Source organism: Hylaeus volcanicus, chromosome 4, assembly GCF_026283585.1.
Source record: "Hylaeus volcanicus isolate JK05 chromosome 4, UHH_iyHylVolc1.0_haploid, whole genome shotgun sequence".
NCBI lineage: Eukaryota > Metazoa > Arthropoda > Insecta > Hymenoptera > Colletidae > Hylaeus > Hylaeus volcanicus.
The window spans coordinates 15,322,100-15,340,830 of record NC_071979.1 but is presented as its reverse complement, the minus strand read 5'-3'; the positions used below and the strand labels follow the sequence as shown (position 1 = coordinate 15,340,830).

Below are 18,731 nucleotides of genomic sequence, written 5' to 3'. Positions count from 1 at the left end.
AACCCCTGTATACCAAGTTTCATCTAAATCGAATCAATTTTCTTATTTTGGTCCGCCAAATTGGATCCGCCATTTTGAATATCTAAATTTTGAGTTCAGATTTGAAATCAGCGACCTCACAAACCCCTGTATACCAAATTTCATCAAAATCGATCGTCAGGAAAAATGTTTCTCTTTCAAAGAACTTTGAGGGATTTTCCAAGCAGGAAATACTACAATGTTTACTATTATGTCACGGAATTTCGAGGGGTTCCCCTTCCAGGAAATACTACAATGTTTACTAGTATTTCTCGGAATTAGAACGGCCTTGCAAGGACGTTATATACATATATATGTAGGTCACTGCGCTTGTCAGTCATTTAAAATTGTCTATAAAATAAGAAACTTTGAGGTGTCATAGCTCAGCGTAGAATCGATTTGATTCTAACAAAAATCAAATTAAAGGGCGGAATTTCTACTATCTAATAAATAGTTATTATCATTGTTAGATATTCTTAAACAATGGTTTATTTGTTGCTGTACTGAAATATGATTCTGGTGTAGTAGTTGACATGCTGGTAGTTAATTTGCGGTTCCTGGCATGTAAATACTACATAGTATCAAGAGCTCCATAAAATACTCTAATGAACTAAATACACGTCAAAACTAAATATATAAAATGTGCAATAATAACATAATGTTTAACAAAATCCAAGCAACCTTGATTCGACTTTATTAGCGACTCGATTAGTCTTCTGCTAAGAATTTTCATCGAGCACGGCCCGAATCTAATGCAAGGTTAACTCGGTCAAGATCGTTTCGCGAACCTTCGAGTCATCTGCAAGACATCCTCTATTGACGATCGCTTCAGGGATGTCGTGCACGAAGACGGTCCAAAATGGAAGCCTCGTGGTACACCGATGGGAATGGTAACCGGTTTCGAGTAGGCATTGTTAATCTTAATTACCCGTAGTCAATTTAACACACACCTATGCACTGTGCTTGTCATCCATGTCCATTCATGTCATCGCCAATGTCTAGGGAGCATGATTTCCATAGCGGTGTACTGAGAAATGGCAGGCATAAGATACATCGTATGCAGGCTCTTCCAAAGTCAGGATTAATTGTTCCTGATCAGATCGATCGACACCAGTAGGCGCGTAATTAGAGCTAATCTTAGAAGAGGTCTAATAAACGTCTAGACATCATTGCTACCTTGCTCACGGCCTCGGCGCGACACCCAAGAAGTCGACGACGTCCCATCGATCGCAAAAGTCGCGCAAACACGCCCAGTAATGTCCCCTGACACGGACAAATGGAACGGGAAATCATTTCACTGGCTTGCACGACAGAAGTCTGACAAATCGAAAGCTCGACTCGACGCATCCGAAAGCTCCTACGCCATTGACACGCGTAGATATCGCGTAGTGCCTGGTTCGCTGCCGGCGCGGCGAATAATAAATCACGGCGCAACGTGGACAGAGGGGAAGGAGGAAGATAAAAAGTGCCATAAATTTTTGCGTGCACGCCCGAATGAACACGTAGGAGCAGAGGAGCAAAAGGTAGCCTAGCTAGCGATGGCGACGAGCTCTGGTTCGCGAAGGTTGTACGTTCACGTCTTGTGAAATTGGTGCCGTCTAACCAAATCGTGCGGTGCTAAGGCTTGCGTTGAGAACACGTGGCTAAATTTATGGGAAAGAATGCTGCTGTGCTCGAAATGAGTTGTAGTGGGATCCTACCTTCGAGATTGCTAAGGTTTCTAGTTTGCATCGGGTGTAGTTCCAGTGGAAGCAACTAAATGCTCGTTATATAGATGAAAGCATACTTTTATTAACGAAAATTGGACAACCCAATAAATAGCATCTTTAAAGCAAAGTTAGTTTAGCGCCACGTTGCTTATCATAAATCAATCGACCATGTTTTTTCAGAAACTCTCCAGCAGTTCACTCTTATCCCCGAAAATGTTTAATATTCTTGGATGAAAATTTTTGTGTTTTATCTTCGAGTATACATCTTTCGAATAGAGGAACACTAATTAGTGATTATGAAATAAACTTAACCAAGCACAGAAAAACATTCGCGAAGAAGCGCCTTTTTTCGACCTCGCAAATGCCCCCTAACCTCTTAATAGCTCTTATCCGACGATTTTCAGGAAACGACGTGAATATTAAAATCCGCATTAAACGAGTTCGCGCTCAGATGGACCAAAACGGGGACGGTAAATTAATTTACACCGCTGGAATAATAACCCAGACACACATTGTTCCTATTGTGTGTACCCCTTGTATAATATCGCGTTAATTAACAACAGTGTCCACGGGAGCGTAAACGGTCGGGCGGTTTCATTCACCGAAACTGGGGAACATCGCGACGGAAATTAAGCGATTATTTACAGGTGAACACGAACGAGATTAGTCTGGCCTCGTAGAAGTCTCCCTCGATTCGCAAAGGGGCTGCCAAGAGGCACAGGGACTCGATAATTAGCGGAATCCATCGAAACTAATTTAACTAACTTTCCTAAGTGTGACCCAAGCATTCACCGTGTCTGCAACTTTCTCTCTCTCCGCCCTCTTTTCGTTTTTGATTACCGTTGTCGCAATTAACCATCTTAACAACCGAAGTTACGACTAACGAGGAGACACGAATTTTCTGGGTTGGCTGGAATTTAATACAAGTTTGTCTACTTGGGTAATTCATTTTCAAATTTAAAATTGTGGAAGAGACAAATAAGACACAGGATTCGAATTGGAGGCCTTGGACTGGTAGATGACCGCTTTTCCTACTGAACTTTTCTTTTGTTTACTAAATTATAGTACTTCATACGTGATTATTAGCAAGTACAATAATGCAAGACATATTAACCCTTTGAGTGCCAGAGGAAATTTTCATACATATCCGAGAAATGGCAGACAGTTTTAAGAAAAGATGCATGATTATAAACAGAAATGGATATTCAGTATTATGTAATACTGAAAGCGTGTCATCACAAAGTTCAGAAGTAGTAAATAACTGCCTATTAATTGTCGTTCTTACAGCCAATTTTTCCTTCCGATAACTTGTCTGTAACAATCCTTGGCGCGAGTGTTGCCGAGAGGTGAATAAATTTTGTTCGTAACAGGAAATATATCAAGAAAAATGGAGAAACTGAAATGATCCCTGAGGTGGAACTGAAAGAGTAGGTAAGTACGAAATCAGGGAACTCGTGCAATTAGTGTTCTCGTGGAACGATCTACTGGAAAAGAGTTAAGGGCTGTGGGTTGGGTGAAGGGAGGGTTGACGGCCTGAAATTGGTAGAGTGTAACACGTGAAAAACGACGAGAGCAGCGAGATGAGAGTTGATGCTGTGCCAAAGCCTGCGTGGCCATTGAACGGGAAAGAAAAATTGTTAATTTTATTGCGATCCTCTTATCGGAATACAAAGTGCGCTGTTATTCGCGGAGATGGGAACGATAAAATCGATGGGAAATACCGATTGCAGTCACGCGTATACTCGTAGTTCCTCAATGAGATTTAATGTGCTACTCAAAACTTTATTATTGTACGATTCAATATTATTAGATGTTGCTAGATATACGTCTGAAATAGAATTTAACAACAAAACATTGTATAGTCATAGTGTATGGTGTATATTAATTAATCATTTAAGGTGGTAAGTGCCTTTTGAGAATTGATCAAGTGTTAGAATGGTTAATCTATACTATTGAGTTATCTGGAAACTCCATGTGGATTTTTGATAGATGGTACATGTCTGAATATATCGGAATAGTTGAAAACAATACATGTATACATCTATTGAAAGGTGGAAAGGTCATGGAACAAAATAGTAACTTTGTAATTCATTAAATTCATTCAAATGTGCCTTTGAATTTTTCTTAAAAATTTTATTAAATAGTAATAAAGGATATCCATATTGTATACACCACTATATTGTAACCAAAACCGTCGAAATCAAAGGGCGATTCATTTTCATGAAACGTGCCAACCGTGTACAAGAAGAGTAATAACGCAGTGGAAAGTTCTTTGTCGTTTCTTTTTTCACAGAGGAGAGACAACACGTAATATCAGAGTGAAAGAAAACTGAAGAAATCTGACCTTTGTAATAAAAGAGACAGTACTCGGAGAGGACGAACCACCGTTTCTTCCACAGCATGAGACCCTCGGAGCCCTGTTTGTGTAGCCAACCCTGAAGGGCGACGGGAGCGGAGAGTGGCCTCTTCGCGGCTGGCGATCGCAAACCTTGTGAACCGCTCCGTCTGCGAACCCCCGACACCGACGCAGCCACCCCCGAGCCATCGTTCTTGCTACGTACCTGGACAGGTACGGGTAGGGGTGCCGCCTGGACAACCTGCAATCATAGTTAAAATTTCTGTTACACTTAAGCAACATCAACAGACTTTCGATATTACATTATGGGCTAGGAAGCACTTGCAAGGTCGAAAAAAGGCACTCCACGAATTTTTTTCTAGGCTTGTTTGACATTTTATGATCAGTGTTCGTCTATTCGAGAAGTATATACTTGAAGAAATAACCCACAAATTTTCAGTAAAAAATATAACAAATTCTTGGAGATATGAGTAAACTGCTAGAGGATCTCCAATGATTTAGAAGGTTCGTACTTTAATGTACCAAATGACGAGTAAATACTTCTAGTTAAATTAATGTTATATGTAAATAAATAAATGAGCAGAACTCGTTTCTGCACCTAATAAAAATAAAATCTTTTTAAGGAAATCCTAAGAAAAAAAAGAGGAATTTTTTGACAAACGAGGTAAAAAAAATTGTCGACGTCTCACAGTCCTCCAGCAGGACCTCAAAAAGGGTCACGAAGAGTCAAGGATCAGCGTTCGATATTGGCGTGTTTAATTTGTAACGGGGCCCTCAACAGAGATGAAAGCTCAAGTGAAAACGACTGATTGGCGCACAGAGGAGTGCAGAGGTCAGCGAACGACCATCGACATCAGCGAGTTTCAGTTTTTCCCTCGATTTTCCGGGTTAGAGCTGGACAAGCTAACGAGCTGGTCGAAGCGAGACACGAGCTGCCACTCTGACGTAATCGGCTTCACGTGAGTTCGCGTCACACAACCCCGCGAACCTGATTTCCTAGGAAAAACATTCGTCCCCGTTGGACCAGAAAATTCTCCCGGAGCTTTTCCAGGGAAAGTCCAGGCATCCAGAATCGAGACACGCTGCAAGGACCTCGCTAAAGCCACGACGGTGATGTTTTCGTCGTTTTTCTCTCAATTAAGACGACCGACGTTCCAGCGAGCTCGAGGATGTCTTTTCAGCTGTACAATTTCCCTGATATCAAGTTGTCGGAAAACTGATTTAACCGTCGGTAATTTTGCGGCATCCAGGCACCTTCCAGTAGATACCATTGCACGGATTTTACTTTATCTGCGGAAAATAATAATGCTTCGAATGCTCTTGGTTTGCTTTATTTTTGGTGAGAGGAATTATTCTTACTTTTCATGCTTGCATTGCTATTTAAACCTTGATCATCTAAATTCAGCAACTGTTAGACTATATGAGACTATGTCACTTTAAATCTACCACTTACCTATTTGTAAAAGAGCGAAGTTTACGCCTAATTAGTGCCTATTAATCGATCGAGAACTCTCAGACCTTAATTAACATTCCTTTACAATGCAGGTTCTAGAAACTGAGCTACAGTGGGTATAGAAAGCATTCGTACACCGATAAATTAAAAAAAAAAACTATGTGAAATTGTAGTTTATTAACTTCTTTTTTATAAACAATGATATTCTACATATTCTTGGAAATGTCTAGAATAGATACAGTACAAAAAAATGAGTTATTTATGTAAGTTGTGAAATCAACAAGAAAAAACAATAAATCTATAGAAATATAGAAGCAATACGTATTCGTATAAGTGTTAAATTTGTAAAACTTTATAAAAAAAGAAATTTACACTAATTTATAAATAATTAGTCCTTCGTGGGATTTCCTTTTGATTTTGCAATTGCTGCAACTCTTCTGGCATTGCTTGGTACGAAGCAATAAACAGATGTGTTTATGTTACAAATTCCACTGTAAATGGTTTATCATAAGAACCGTACGAATACTTATTGCTTCTATATTTCTGCCGATTTTATACAAAAATAAGAAGTTAATAAACTACAACTGCACACAGAAGTTTTTTAGGAAATTGACTGATGTACAAATACATTCTACACCCACTGTATATCTGTTTTTTAAGAAAACCTACCAACAATTTGCACAAAAAAAGGCTACATTCCTGAACGAGGATAATCTTTCGATAAAATCCTTTTTTTTCGTGCAGCGGTCTAAGCGCATATTGCACGCTGAAGCTAACCGCCTGTCTAGACATTTCTGTCCTCATTTTCACCGAGGATGCGGATTCGCAGAGCAAACAGCAACTCTCGTGGCTCTGAGGTTTTCCAGGATCTATCTCGCGGGCGGAAGTAAACAGAGGTCGTTCTTTTCGAAGAAACATTGTTCTCTCCCGCGTGGCACGCGATTCGAGACAACTCGGGGCCTGGAAAATACGCCAAAGTTTCCCTCGTGGACGTCGACGAAAAAGACGGATATTCGCTTAAGTAATTCGTTAAATTAGGGAGTCAGACGCTCGCACGTTTCTAGACAAGGCAGAGTTCGAAACTCCGAACAGGGACTCGCCAAGTATTCCTGACGCGCGGTGGAAACTTGGTTACGCAGCCACGGAAAAACCGTCGGCGAAAATGCATTGGTCACGCAACTTTTCAGATACGTCTTCCCTCTTTTTTTTCCGGACAGCTGTCTCGCGTGAACGAGACTCGCGCAACTTCCAAAGTAGATTAGAATCTCGAACGAGGAGTGAAAGACGAATAACTGTTTGTTGAATGGAAATAAAGAGTTGCATTGTAGAATTGAATATTAAGTGGAGAAATTAATCCTGTGCTTTTCTGAAGTAAACTTACTATACGCTTATAAAGAAAAATTATTTAAGTTTTAAGTGTGTTGAGTTTTTATCCTAATCTTCATTAGAATGAATCTAAATGCATAACCAGGAAGATGGGAAAGATTGTGATTATATTCGTTCATAATACTATGCTATGTTTCACATATTAACCCTTTCAATTTGGCGTCCAGTTTTCCTCGAAAACTACACTATTAGGATTTTTTTTAATTTTTTCCATACTAATTTTAGTCCAAGTTAATCCTAAAAATTAAATTACATTATTACGAGAAAAAATAATTCAGGTCTGAAAGGGTTAATGTAAACAACAGAGCAAGTGACATAAATGTATCGAGTGACCTGATAAGACCAATACTATTGTCAACCATTGAAATAATTTTCACCGGCAATAATTAATAATGCAATCAGGAAATACCATCTTCCACGAAAGGTCTTCACGACAGTGTCCGCGCAAGTGCAAATAATTGCTTCGATTAAATCGTTGCAAGCCTTATTGCATTAATGACGCTTGCGGACAGGTAATCAATGAGCAAACGACGGAACTGAAAACGCCTAAAGTTCTCCGTTAATTCACTAGGATTTCTGCATCAACTCCAGGCCCCTTATCGCCTCGATTTAACCGCGTTAACTTCAAACGACATCGTTAACCCCAACGGAGTCTCGTATCAGGCCACTGGAAACCTTTGCAACTGCTATAAACCCCTATGACGCGTATCGATTCTCGAACTACCACGGAACTATGCAACTTCTGCTACCTCGTCCAACGTCCCTACGATCTTCGTTATCAGTGGAGAGAGCTTCTCTAATCATGACGAGTATTCGTTTCGAATGACAGCCAAGCAATTTAATAAAATAATTCTCCCAGTCGTTGCAAGAATTGTCTTTAATTTATTTGGATATACACAGCGTATACTTATACTGCAAGTTGTGGTTAATGAATCGAAAATGTAAAATAAACTGTTTTTATAAGAACATTCGTTCTGGAGAAAATTGATCTTGCATTGTTTTGGAGTACCCATGCAATCAAATACGACTTGAAGGAATTATTTTATTATTTATTTCTATAAGCAAGGATTGAAATTAAAGGGTAAGTATATCAAGTGGAAGTAATAAATTATTTTATTCGAACCTTTTTGCTGTCCATTCCGGACGTCGAGCTGGTCACCGGCTGGTCGAGCCTGAAACAGAAAGAAAACAGATTTGTAAAGCAAGCATCGTAAATGTTTCTACTTTTTTTTTTAATACAATCCAAACAAAATTCGCTTTTGTTCATCAATTTCAATTCCAAAGTGGAAGTTACAGCAGTACTTGTAAACACGCATAGGCGTGTTTTACTGGAAGCATTTGAATCGCTAGTCCTTCGATTGGAAATGTTTCAGTTGCACAAGTTCCCATCGCGAAAACGACTGCTTTTCGCTGGAATCCGCTCCCTCGATCGACTCTGTTGTCGTCGGTTTTTTCCTGTTTCTATTTCGAGTTCGCGACGCATGTTAACAACTTCAACCCCTTTGCGGGGGTGGATACGGGATCTACTGGGAGCCTTTGAACAGCACTTTGCGGGTCGGTGTCGTCAATTAGAGGAAACAGGGAAGCCGTTCCATTCCGTTAGCGCCACCGGGTTTTTGCGAATGTTCCGCCTCGGCTAGACTGCCTTTTCTTTAACGAAGTGCTCGCTTGCCGTCGAACACTTGGAAGTCGGATACAAAGGAGCGTCGACGTCGTCTTCTTGAAAATTGATCGTCCTTTAAGGGGGAAACCATAGGAAGCTATAAATAAGGTGAGTGATTTTCGTGTCCTTTGTTTTTACAGAGAAGTATTTATATAATTTTGTTTTAACTTTGAGAATAGTTTAGGTATTTGAAACAGTACATTCAGTAATTTTTTGGATTCACTTCACACAGAAATCTTCGAGATGGCACGTCTTTTTCGCATGCTTTGTTTAAATGCCTTGAATATGAACTAAAAATCGACATAATATCATTACTTAAATGCTGATGTTTGGGAATTTTTTTCTGACGATACTAAATATCTACGAGTCGAATATTAGACGTCGAAATATGAGTATCGAATGCTGATAGTTTCTTACTGAATTCAGTCACTTACGTTTATAGTAAATATATCTATATTAATTTAATATCTATATTAAGATAAATTTCATTATCGGATCATTGTAGATCCGCGAAGCTGTTAATAATTTATGAAATACCGTTTCACAGGGTCTCGTGTCGGACACGGTTCTGTTAAAGCAGGCAGCAACGATTACGAAACCTTTCCGTGCTTTGTAGGTGAGTCGATAACTTATCCTTTAAACCAGTACATGAAATGCAAACTCATTCCATCAGGATGAAAGAATCATAAATGGGCCGAGTAGGTAACGATTACCATGAAAAATTGCTCGGTCATTATTTTCAGAATGCTGCAGAAAATAGGAACGGTAATAGACGTACCGTGTGAGCAATCAATCACCTTTCAAAGACTACGTATTACGTGAAACACGGTTTTGCAATTTTTCTTTATCTTATTAATGTCTTTATTACGCGAAATCGTGAAATTGTGGAAAATTTTATGCCACTTTGTGTACGGTGCATACATATTCGTCCATATCTCCAGCGAATTTGGAATATCCAAGTTGTTCAAACTGGAATTCCCGAATGAGCCGTTACACGGTTATGCGAAATGAAATTCCTTTCCGACGAATCGTGCTTCGCATAATTCAATTGCAGAGGAGAAACTTTGACGATATCATTTTTCTCAACAGTCCCATTACTCTCTAATTCAAGATTTAAAATCTGTTTGTCCAGCAGCTCTGAATTCCCGATGGAGATTTTGTTTCTCTCTTCGCGAAGAATTCGTGATTGGGATCTCCCAAAAAATAATCAAACGTCGATCTCTCTTGACATTAGGCCAACGAAAACTGGAGCAACGAAGGAAGGGAACAAAGAGGCCTATAAAACACGCCAGAATTCAACAATGGACGTCGGCGACGATTAAAAACGTGCTTCACGTTGTAAACGAGCTGAAAGGAGGGCGCAAGATCGAACGACCGTATCATCCTGCAAAGTCGTAAAAATCTACCGACACCGTGGAAAACTTTTTATTCGCGATCGTGATTTTGAAGTTGCTATTATGTTTCTAGAAAAATATTTTTCTTCTGTTTCAGATATTTTCATCGTCAGATACCTTTCACAATTATTTTATGAATGTATTAGGTTGTCCCAAAAATTTCTTCCATGACTCGCACTCAGTTATTTTCTGTGGCAATGTTTACATAAATAGACAACCTAATTTCTTAGATGTTAATGTTGTAACAGTAACGGAGCAAAATGAATCGTATGCAATTCAATAATGTAACATTAGACACAAAATATCGTGTATGTATTACTTATTAATGAAATAGAAGAAACTTTTAGGATAACCTAATACATTGATTATTCCTACAATATACATTTTATTAAATCGAACAGTACTAAAGCTATAAATTATTTTCCAAACTATTTATATACTTTTTACATGAGAAATATACACTCGTATATGAAAGCATTTGAATACCTGCATCCCAAATTGTTAGCAAAAAACTGATTGAACTGAACTGAAAAATTGAAATTGGTAGGTTTGAGTTGCATTTACAAAACAATACTGCAACAAGTAAAGGATACATATGAAAATAAAGAACATCATCCATGCAGGGGAAAATTGTCTTTCCTTATCTTACTATGTTTTTCATTATCATAACACGTCTAAAATGATCGAGTATCTATATTTGTAGTTCTATTACAGAAGGAACCGATACTCTTTCATCTTACAAAGAACGTTGAAATCGAAAGGGGTTAGGTCCAGTTCCTCCCTTGTTAGATACTAAACGGTTTTTTTCGATGGACTCGACACCCCGCCGTTTGCGGAACGTGACAATGCGAGAGGAAGGACGCGAAGGAATGTTTGCACGAGATCTTTAGAACTGCGTCGTCGAGCGTTGAAATTTCATTCCGTCCGAGTGGATAGGGAAAGGAAATGCAGCAAGGTGTTCCTCCGGATGGAACGGTCGTCCTCTTCCATCGGAAGTTTCCCGTAGATGAAAGAGAACCCGTGAAGGGACGGGGTTTCCGGGTGGCTGTAATGCGTGAAGAAATATTGCACGGATCCTTCTCATGCACTTGTTTCAAGGGAACGTTAGCGTAATCTCGCATTGTTTCGCTGGAAAAATTACACGGGCGACGTTTGAAAGAGCCACCTCATCCTTTTTGCCTCTCGGAATCCTCGCGAATATTAACCCCTGGATTTATACAGGGTGCTAAAACGCTCTTTAACGCAGTAACCACCTTGTCGTGTTCCAAATATCTGAGAAGAATTAATCAAATGTTTCGTTATATGTATACATCCATTACATAATTTTTAGAATACTTTTTAGTAACTGAAAATTGGATAAAAATGAATTAAGTTAGTTGCTTTACATTTGCAAAATATAGCGTGATTTATTCTTAATGATTATTAATATTTTTGCTAATATCTCTGAGACAGTAAGAAATATCAACAAAAATTTTTAAATACAAAGTTTAATGCTCTATCAGTGAATAGAATGTTAAAAACTATTAATTTTTGTAGTTAAAATTTTTTCAACATGTGCAGTGATGCTGACGTCGAACAGAAAAGGTACACCTAATAATAAATATTTTCACGTGCCTTTGCTACAATACATACACTGAATACTTCTCTTCATTGTTCAATCCCTTTGCTCTTCGCTAACACAAAGTGGTTGAATTCGCAGCGAGGCATTGAAAACTTTCGTGTATCGAGTATTTCGTTCTTCGTTAACGCTATGCTATCCAATTCCTTGAACAACGTGTAGTAACTATTACAATGGTTCAAAGGCAGCTGGAAGTGCCCCGAAGCTCTTTGAAAATTATGCAAAAGCGCTTTCTATGAGCTTTCCTCGTCGAACACATTCGATCCCGTCGCGAATTCAAAATCCACCTGATTGTTTCTTCCGCCTACGGTCAGTGGAACCAGGGGCGACCCGGTTTCCAGACAATAGAGACGTTTTTACGCTGATGTCGTTGAAAATTTATCGACCGCCCCCTGCAAAACGCTTGATTCATGCGAGCACGTGGAACGCCTGAAAGGGAAGAGCTCCTCTGGCCTGTTCGTGACGATACTCGGCCGCAAATTGCTAGGATGTCGACCTCTCTCGACTTATACGGAGTGCTCCACCAGAAACAGGCCACCTAATTACATTCTCGATTTTCGACTTTGTATTTGGTTGTCTGGAAAGCTTGCGGATTTAAAAAACAAAAATTTTAAGGCAAGACGATTGAATTTAGATATATATTTATTGAATTACATTGGGACCATTTTGTTCAAGAACTTTTTTTTATCTTTTACACTACTCGAAGCTTCCATCCTTTCGAATTTCTCAGATTTTTCGGCAAATACTTTTCAAAGTAACTTTTTATGTCAACTAAGGAGTCATCGAGGAATCGTGACTTTAAATCCATAAGACGACGTGGCGTGAAAAGTGTTCTTCACGTGATATCACGTCTCCTGGAAAAGGATCTTAAGAATGATGGTGGCGTTCCGATCGGACCCGCAATCCTTTAACGCGCCAGACTTACAATTATGAATAATATACGATACAGCGGTCGTTAAATGGAGTTTCGGTGTTCCGTGGCCAGGAAAATGCACCATCTCGGTAGAATTTATGGCATCGCACCCGTTCTCGTGGAATATGAGAGCAATATTTGCATGCGCTGTAATCGAGCTGAAACACGCTGCACGGTGCAAGGACGTACAAGTTGTTGAATGGATGAGAGCTTGTACCAAGGGTGTTAATAAAACACGTCGAATGGAGATATTAACGTGGGATCGATCGTAGAATATCTAAACGGGTGGAATTTACAGCCTGTCCTTAAGGGAACATGAATAGAGCCTGCGTTTCATCCGAAAGCACAAAAATCCAAGTAGTGTATATGAAATGTCCTTTTTCAAGTCTTTCAATTACCTGAAAATAACATCCATCTTTGCTCTGTCGTCGCTTGTTGATAACTATATTAAAGAAGACAAACTATAGTGCAAGACTGTTTGTTGATTGTATACTATTTGTTAAAAATAATAAACAGAACACAGTTATGGTTGAAATTATTTCCATTTCTGTGCAATATTTTTAAAATATCTTGTGCAGTTACAGTTTCATTTGTATAAACGACATTTCATATGCACTAATGTAATAGTTCAAGTATGCGATTCTTTGTGTAAATCACTGTTTTATTTATCTTTTGGAGCAACGATTAAAACAGATGGGATAAAGGTGGCTTGGTTGAGAGAATATGGTGGATGATCAATCACTGGCCAAGTCAGATCACAGTGTGTCCTCTTCGCGGTTTTTGCTATACGTGGTTGGACGTTGTCGCGGCGAGAAGCAGATCCTTTTCTATTAACACGTTCACGCCGGCTCTGCTCTTTATGTTTCTCGCTTATACATATGTCCTGATGGGACATATAAGAGTGAGCTACCGATCGTACACGCCGACGTGAACGTGTTAAACGAGTGCTTAATTTACTTATCTTTCAGGTGTTGTATTTATTTTTATTTATCTGTTCATCATATTAAAAACAATATTAAATTACGAATACGATAATATTGCATCATATTAAAGCAGGGTGAAAGGGCGAGATCCAACGAATAAACCTGTTTTACAACCTAACTCGTTGCAATTACCATTACCCCGTTCGCTGTGTAATAATGTTGATATTATTATTATTATTGCTTTGCATGAATATCATACAAATCGTTAAATGGGAAAGCATCCAGTATACCGAATTATCGAATTACCGTTATCGCGATGAGCAAATGAACTTTTAATTTGAGAAAAACGCCAGACTTTCTCCCTGCAATCGTCGATACAAACAAAACCAGACCCCGTACTTAAATACGTAGCAAAAAGTATATCTTTAGCTTTAGAACTCTCGCTGCGAACTAACATTTAAAAACTCGATACTTTCAACCACTTTTCGATGGTACTGTGATATCATTGCTGGAAGAGATTTTGCATAGGCATAAATTCAAGCAGTAGTTGAGGTTCTAAGACTAAAAAATGTCTAAATACAAAGTTCCTTCGAAAACGATCGCATCATAAATCTGTTGATTAACTTTTGCAGAGGGTTGTATAAGAAGTTCGTTAGGAATACCTCTTTTCGGTTTTTCCAAACAGGAAAACCAAAGACTCTAGACGTCGATGGGTTAACTAAGTTGTACCAAAGTATTTTCAATAAGCAAGCTCTCGAACTCAAACCTTCAAATATCAGGCATCCCTGAAACCACGAATCGAGGTGTTTGTATCGATCAATTCTAGTCTATCGAAGCATATCGCCCAAATTTGGCACTTCGAATGCTAACTCCGACAACCGCCATCCATTCGTAGCTCAAATTCCTCTCATACATAAACAACACACTTTCAAACACGCGTTCGTCGGCGAATTCCTCACAAACGTCGATTCCACGGAACGCTTTCGTACAATGCAAGCAATCGATAAGTCATCCGAAATTTTTGGCTCCCAGGGGACGCGTTCAAGGTAATCCAACGAGTCGAGAGGATTTCTTTTGAATGCAGAGTGTGCCTGCGGTATATCAGATGGAAGCTTGAGGTTCGAGAGGAATCGATTTACTGTTCCCAAAGTACTTTGTTCGCGAAGGCTGCGGCCACGGTACTCATTCGATAAAGTGGTGTAACGATCCACCACTAGCGCGAGGCAACAATGTCGTGTCGCCCGAAAGATTTACCATAGATACCGTCGCGGCTGCGCGAACTCAGGTGAGCCTGGAAACGCGTGCAACGTAGTGTGTTTTTTAATAGACAAAATTAAAAAATTTAAATGTATTACAGACAAACCAACGAACACTTTGAGTTCAATACTCTACGAAAACAAGAATCGCAAATATTACTCATCTTCTTACTCAACAAAGCAAAAACTCTCATTGAAACGGAGGCATAGTGAGAAAAATTCATTTTTATTGCATACGAACCAACGAAAAGAAACACGATGAATTAAAATTCTTTGAGTCCACTACTCTACGAAAACAAAAATCACAAGTATTATTTATCTTCTGACACAACAAAGCAGAAACCCTTATTGAAATCAATGTACAGGGAGGAAAGTTCACCTGTATTGCAGACGAACCAACGAAAAGAAACACGGTGAATTGAGACTCCTTGAGTCCAATAATCTACGGAAACAAAAATCGCAAATGTTACTCATCTTCTGACTCGAGAAACCAGAAACCTTCCTTGAAACGAAGGTATAAGCACTGGTAGACGAACACCAGACTTTTCGGGAAGGTCTAGTTTGGGGAATCACGTTGTATTTCAGCCTCGTGGAGGGGAACACGAGGAGAATATCGACGCGACGAAAGCTCGAGCAAAAAGCAACGCGACGCTCGGTGTCGAGCAGACTGTTCGAGCGATGCAAACTGCATCGCGGCACGTAACCTCGTTGCACGTGCGCGTCATTCGAAAGGTTTAATAATCTCTGAAAATATCAACGAGGCAACCCAATAACCGTAAAAGTAGCTTCAGGAACGTGTCTGGCCACAATTCCACGGACGGAAATTAGTCCGATCTCAGAGTGTATTATTGAGATTAGAATTTCACTACAACCACCTAAAGTTAAAATAAGTGCTTCCATAGAACCGAAACAAGAAAGGTTTACTCCTTGGACTATCAAGATTTCTCAGACTAATATGGATCTCGTCGATGAACAGAAATAGGATGGAAAGGAAAGAGATTAAAATTTGTACGGAACGCGATAATGATATTGGCTCCGGTTGCGTGACTTTTTAGATCCAGCTTGAAACAATTAGGTGATCGTATCGAGTCACGACTAGGTGGAAGTTAACGCTGCCAGAGTTGGGGTGGATCTCGGGGACTGCTTAACGACTTTGCGAAACGAAACTTTTGGAAGTGCGGCACTGCTGTCTGGAATCTTTTCGTTTCGTTTCAATGGACTCAGTCTGACTGGAGGCTTTCTAAAATTTAATATACTTTAAGAATAAATTATTGAAAATTATATTATATCGCTAACTTTAAGGTAAACAGCGCTTACAGATTGCCAGTAAGCTTCCAAAATCTCTGGTACCTTCCTAAGTGACAAAGTCGCTGGTACAAGCGATCCCCTAATTGTTTCGATTGGTTGATAATTCCCAAACGTAAACAACATCCATATTTGAAAGGGATTTCCAACGTTTCACCAGAGGCAGTTTTACCCTTGGTTCTAGGACGCAGCGAAACACAATAGCCGTAATGGTGGCGAGACGTCCGGAAACATTCCCAAAAGGACGCGTTTGCTCCTGGAAACTACAAACACGCTATTAAGTGCAAATACCCGGGTCGTGAAAGTGTTGGATTCCGCAAAAGGGAATTGATAGCGAGGTAGGGAGAGGAACGGACCACTCGGCTTGTCATCCACCTTCGCCCTGTAATCTGAGTTTGTTCACAGGAAATGGTACAGAGACACCCAGGTGGATCTGTGTAGTTTACGCTGATATTTAAGAAACCGTTTGACGTCTTCAGTCAGTCTGTACCAGTTAAGGGACTGTCAGATTCGTGTCAGTGCATTGGAATGGCTTCTCGACTAACTGGATCAACATACTTGGAGAGTTTGGTCTTAGAATATCACTCTGGCCCATTTTTTTGTGTTTATATATAATTGGTTTAGACTGGGTACAATTTTTTATTTTTTGTTGTCACTGAGAAAACGAACGAAAATCACATTTCGAGGGGTCAGAGTCCTCTTATGACCAGAGGTGAAATGGAATTAAATAACCTTTGGAGTGGCACGTTCCGATAGAATATAAACGGGAAGTATCGAATTTATTTGGTTCGTCGTCGATTTCCTGAAGAGCACGCTCGACCGTAAACTGTATCGAGCTATCGCACTTTATCAATCGCGGCTAGAGGCAGGAGGCTGTACGCCGATCGAACAAACGAGCAGGGTCGTGCGGAAGGTCAGTCCTGTTTCGAGGGGACATCGATCCATCGACCTGGACGATTTTCCGCTTGAAAGTAGCGAGACGAGTTCCCCGAACCTCGCATGATGAACGAGAAACTTGAAAAGCTGACCAAAACTAGCAAAATAAAATTCTCGCGTCAAAAATGAAGAAATATAAATTGAGCACAATGGGCACCGAATGATACTTAGAGGATGAGCCGTTCACTGCACAAATCGATTAATTCCACCAGTTACATAAAAATTGTAACATTACTGACGATTATATTTTGCCTGTTCTTTCTTATTAATTTTATATACCGTTGGATGAAAGCTACATCTGTATTTATTCATTCTACAATATTGATTTGAATTTATGTATATTATAAAGGGAATTTTAAAAAACAACGTACATTATTTCATTGCATTTCTCAACCTTTTGTTTTATGGAGTTGATCGATTTGTGCAATGAACGGCTCGTATATTTATCATTTTGATTCGAAATACATAATCATTTCATTTTTAAGCAGAGAAAATTCCTTTAAAATTAAGTTTAATTTCTAATATGTGTGCCTCCGAATTTTGCACCCCTCTGGATGCAACGTCCTCCAAAACACCGACTATAACGCGAGGGTGCAACCGATGGATGTTCGCGAAACGCGTCAGGACATGGTAATAGTTTTACTCGTTCCAGGAGACCGGAAGTGACTGGAATCCGAGGGTCGAACAGCGACCGCAGGTTCGATCGGGCCAACAGCGACGTTCCTTCCCAATTTGGACGGTTCGTGCTTTCCATTAACCAGGTTTCTTGCTCCAGGATGGTATTTACGCGACGCCAAGCCAATGGATTCTAATGAACTCGACGGAATTCGCGGCGTGTTCTTCGACTCTGCGAATCGCCGGTGCTCGAAAGCGATCCTCGAAAAACAGATGTAAACGAGCACCAGGAATTATTTCAAACTGTACTTTCGAAAATTATAAGAAACTAACTGTGGCTCGCGATTTCACCAACGTGGAATAATATTCTTATTCTATATTACATGTTAAATTTGAAGTTTCTAAATACATTTACGGAAATAGAGCAACTTCAAAGCAAAACAATTGCATTATAGAGCATATTAAGACCAAGTATGAAGTAAATCCGACTACGAACAAAATATGTCCCATACAAACGTTGCAACCCCTTTTCACACCTTCAGGGGTTGAATTTTTTAAAATGCCGATATAGGTATTTGATTAATTATGTCGAAGAGCATTAAGACCAAATTGCAAGCAAATCCGACCAAAAATAAAATATTCCTCATACAAACGTTGCACCCCTCTTTATTCCCTTAAAGGTTGAATTTCGAAATATCCTTTCTTATTTCTTGTATACGTCAAAGGAAACCTCTGTGCAAAATTTCAGCTTTTTAGGTTCAAGGGTTTAGCCTGGACGTTGACTGTAATCAGTGAGGGCTTTATTCTTATATATATAGTTGATTTTGCGAGGAAAAATAAATCGAAAATGAGCAACAGAGTTTTTTAATTTGAGCTTTAAATTTTGAGAAAATTGGTCTTCAATCTCCTTGGAGCACATGTACGATTTGACCAGCGTGTCTGACCATTACTCGCCATTTCTACTTATGTTGCTAATTTACGTTGCTTCTGTTATGTTAGTGTTCATTTCGATTAGTTGTAATCGTTTAAAAAATTGCAGTTTGCATAGAAGAGATATGGTACGTTAGACAATGCCAAAAGTAGTAGAACTAGCCAGTCCTGGTCAGACATGGTATGTATAGAAGAGGTATGGTACGTTAGACAATGCCAGAAGTAGTAGAACTGGTCAGTCCTGGTCAGACATGGT

The 18,731-nt window shown here is 39.4% G+C and overlaps 1 protein-coding gene across 1 annotated transcript in view; it reads right to left on the bottom strand.

The window, feature by feature from the left end:
• Positions 1–18,731, bottom strand: part of LOC128875731 (uncharacterized) — a 212,953-nt gene that overhangs the window by 79,616 nt on the left and 114,606 nt on the right. The window contains exons 3-4 of the mRNA XM_054121590.1: positions 8,046–8,094; positions 4,072–4,324 (exon numbers count right to left, since the gene is read on the bottom strand). Of these exons, the coding sequence (XP_053977565.1) occupies positions 4,072–4,324; positions 8,046–8,094 (302 nt within the window). The remainder of the gene's footprint in view (positions 1–4,071; positions 4,325–8,045; positions 8,095–18,731) is intronic.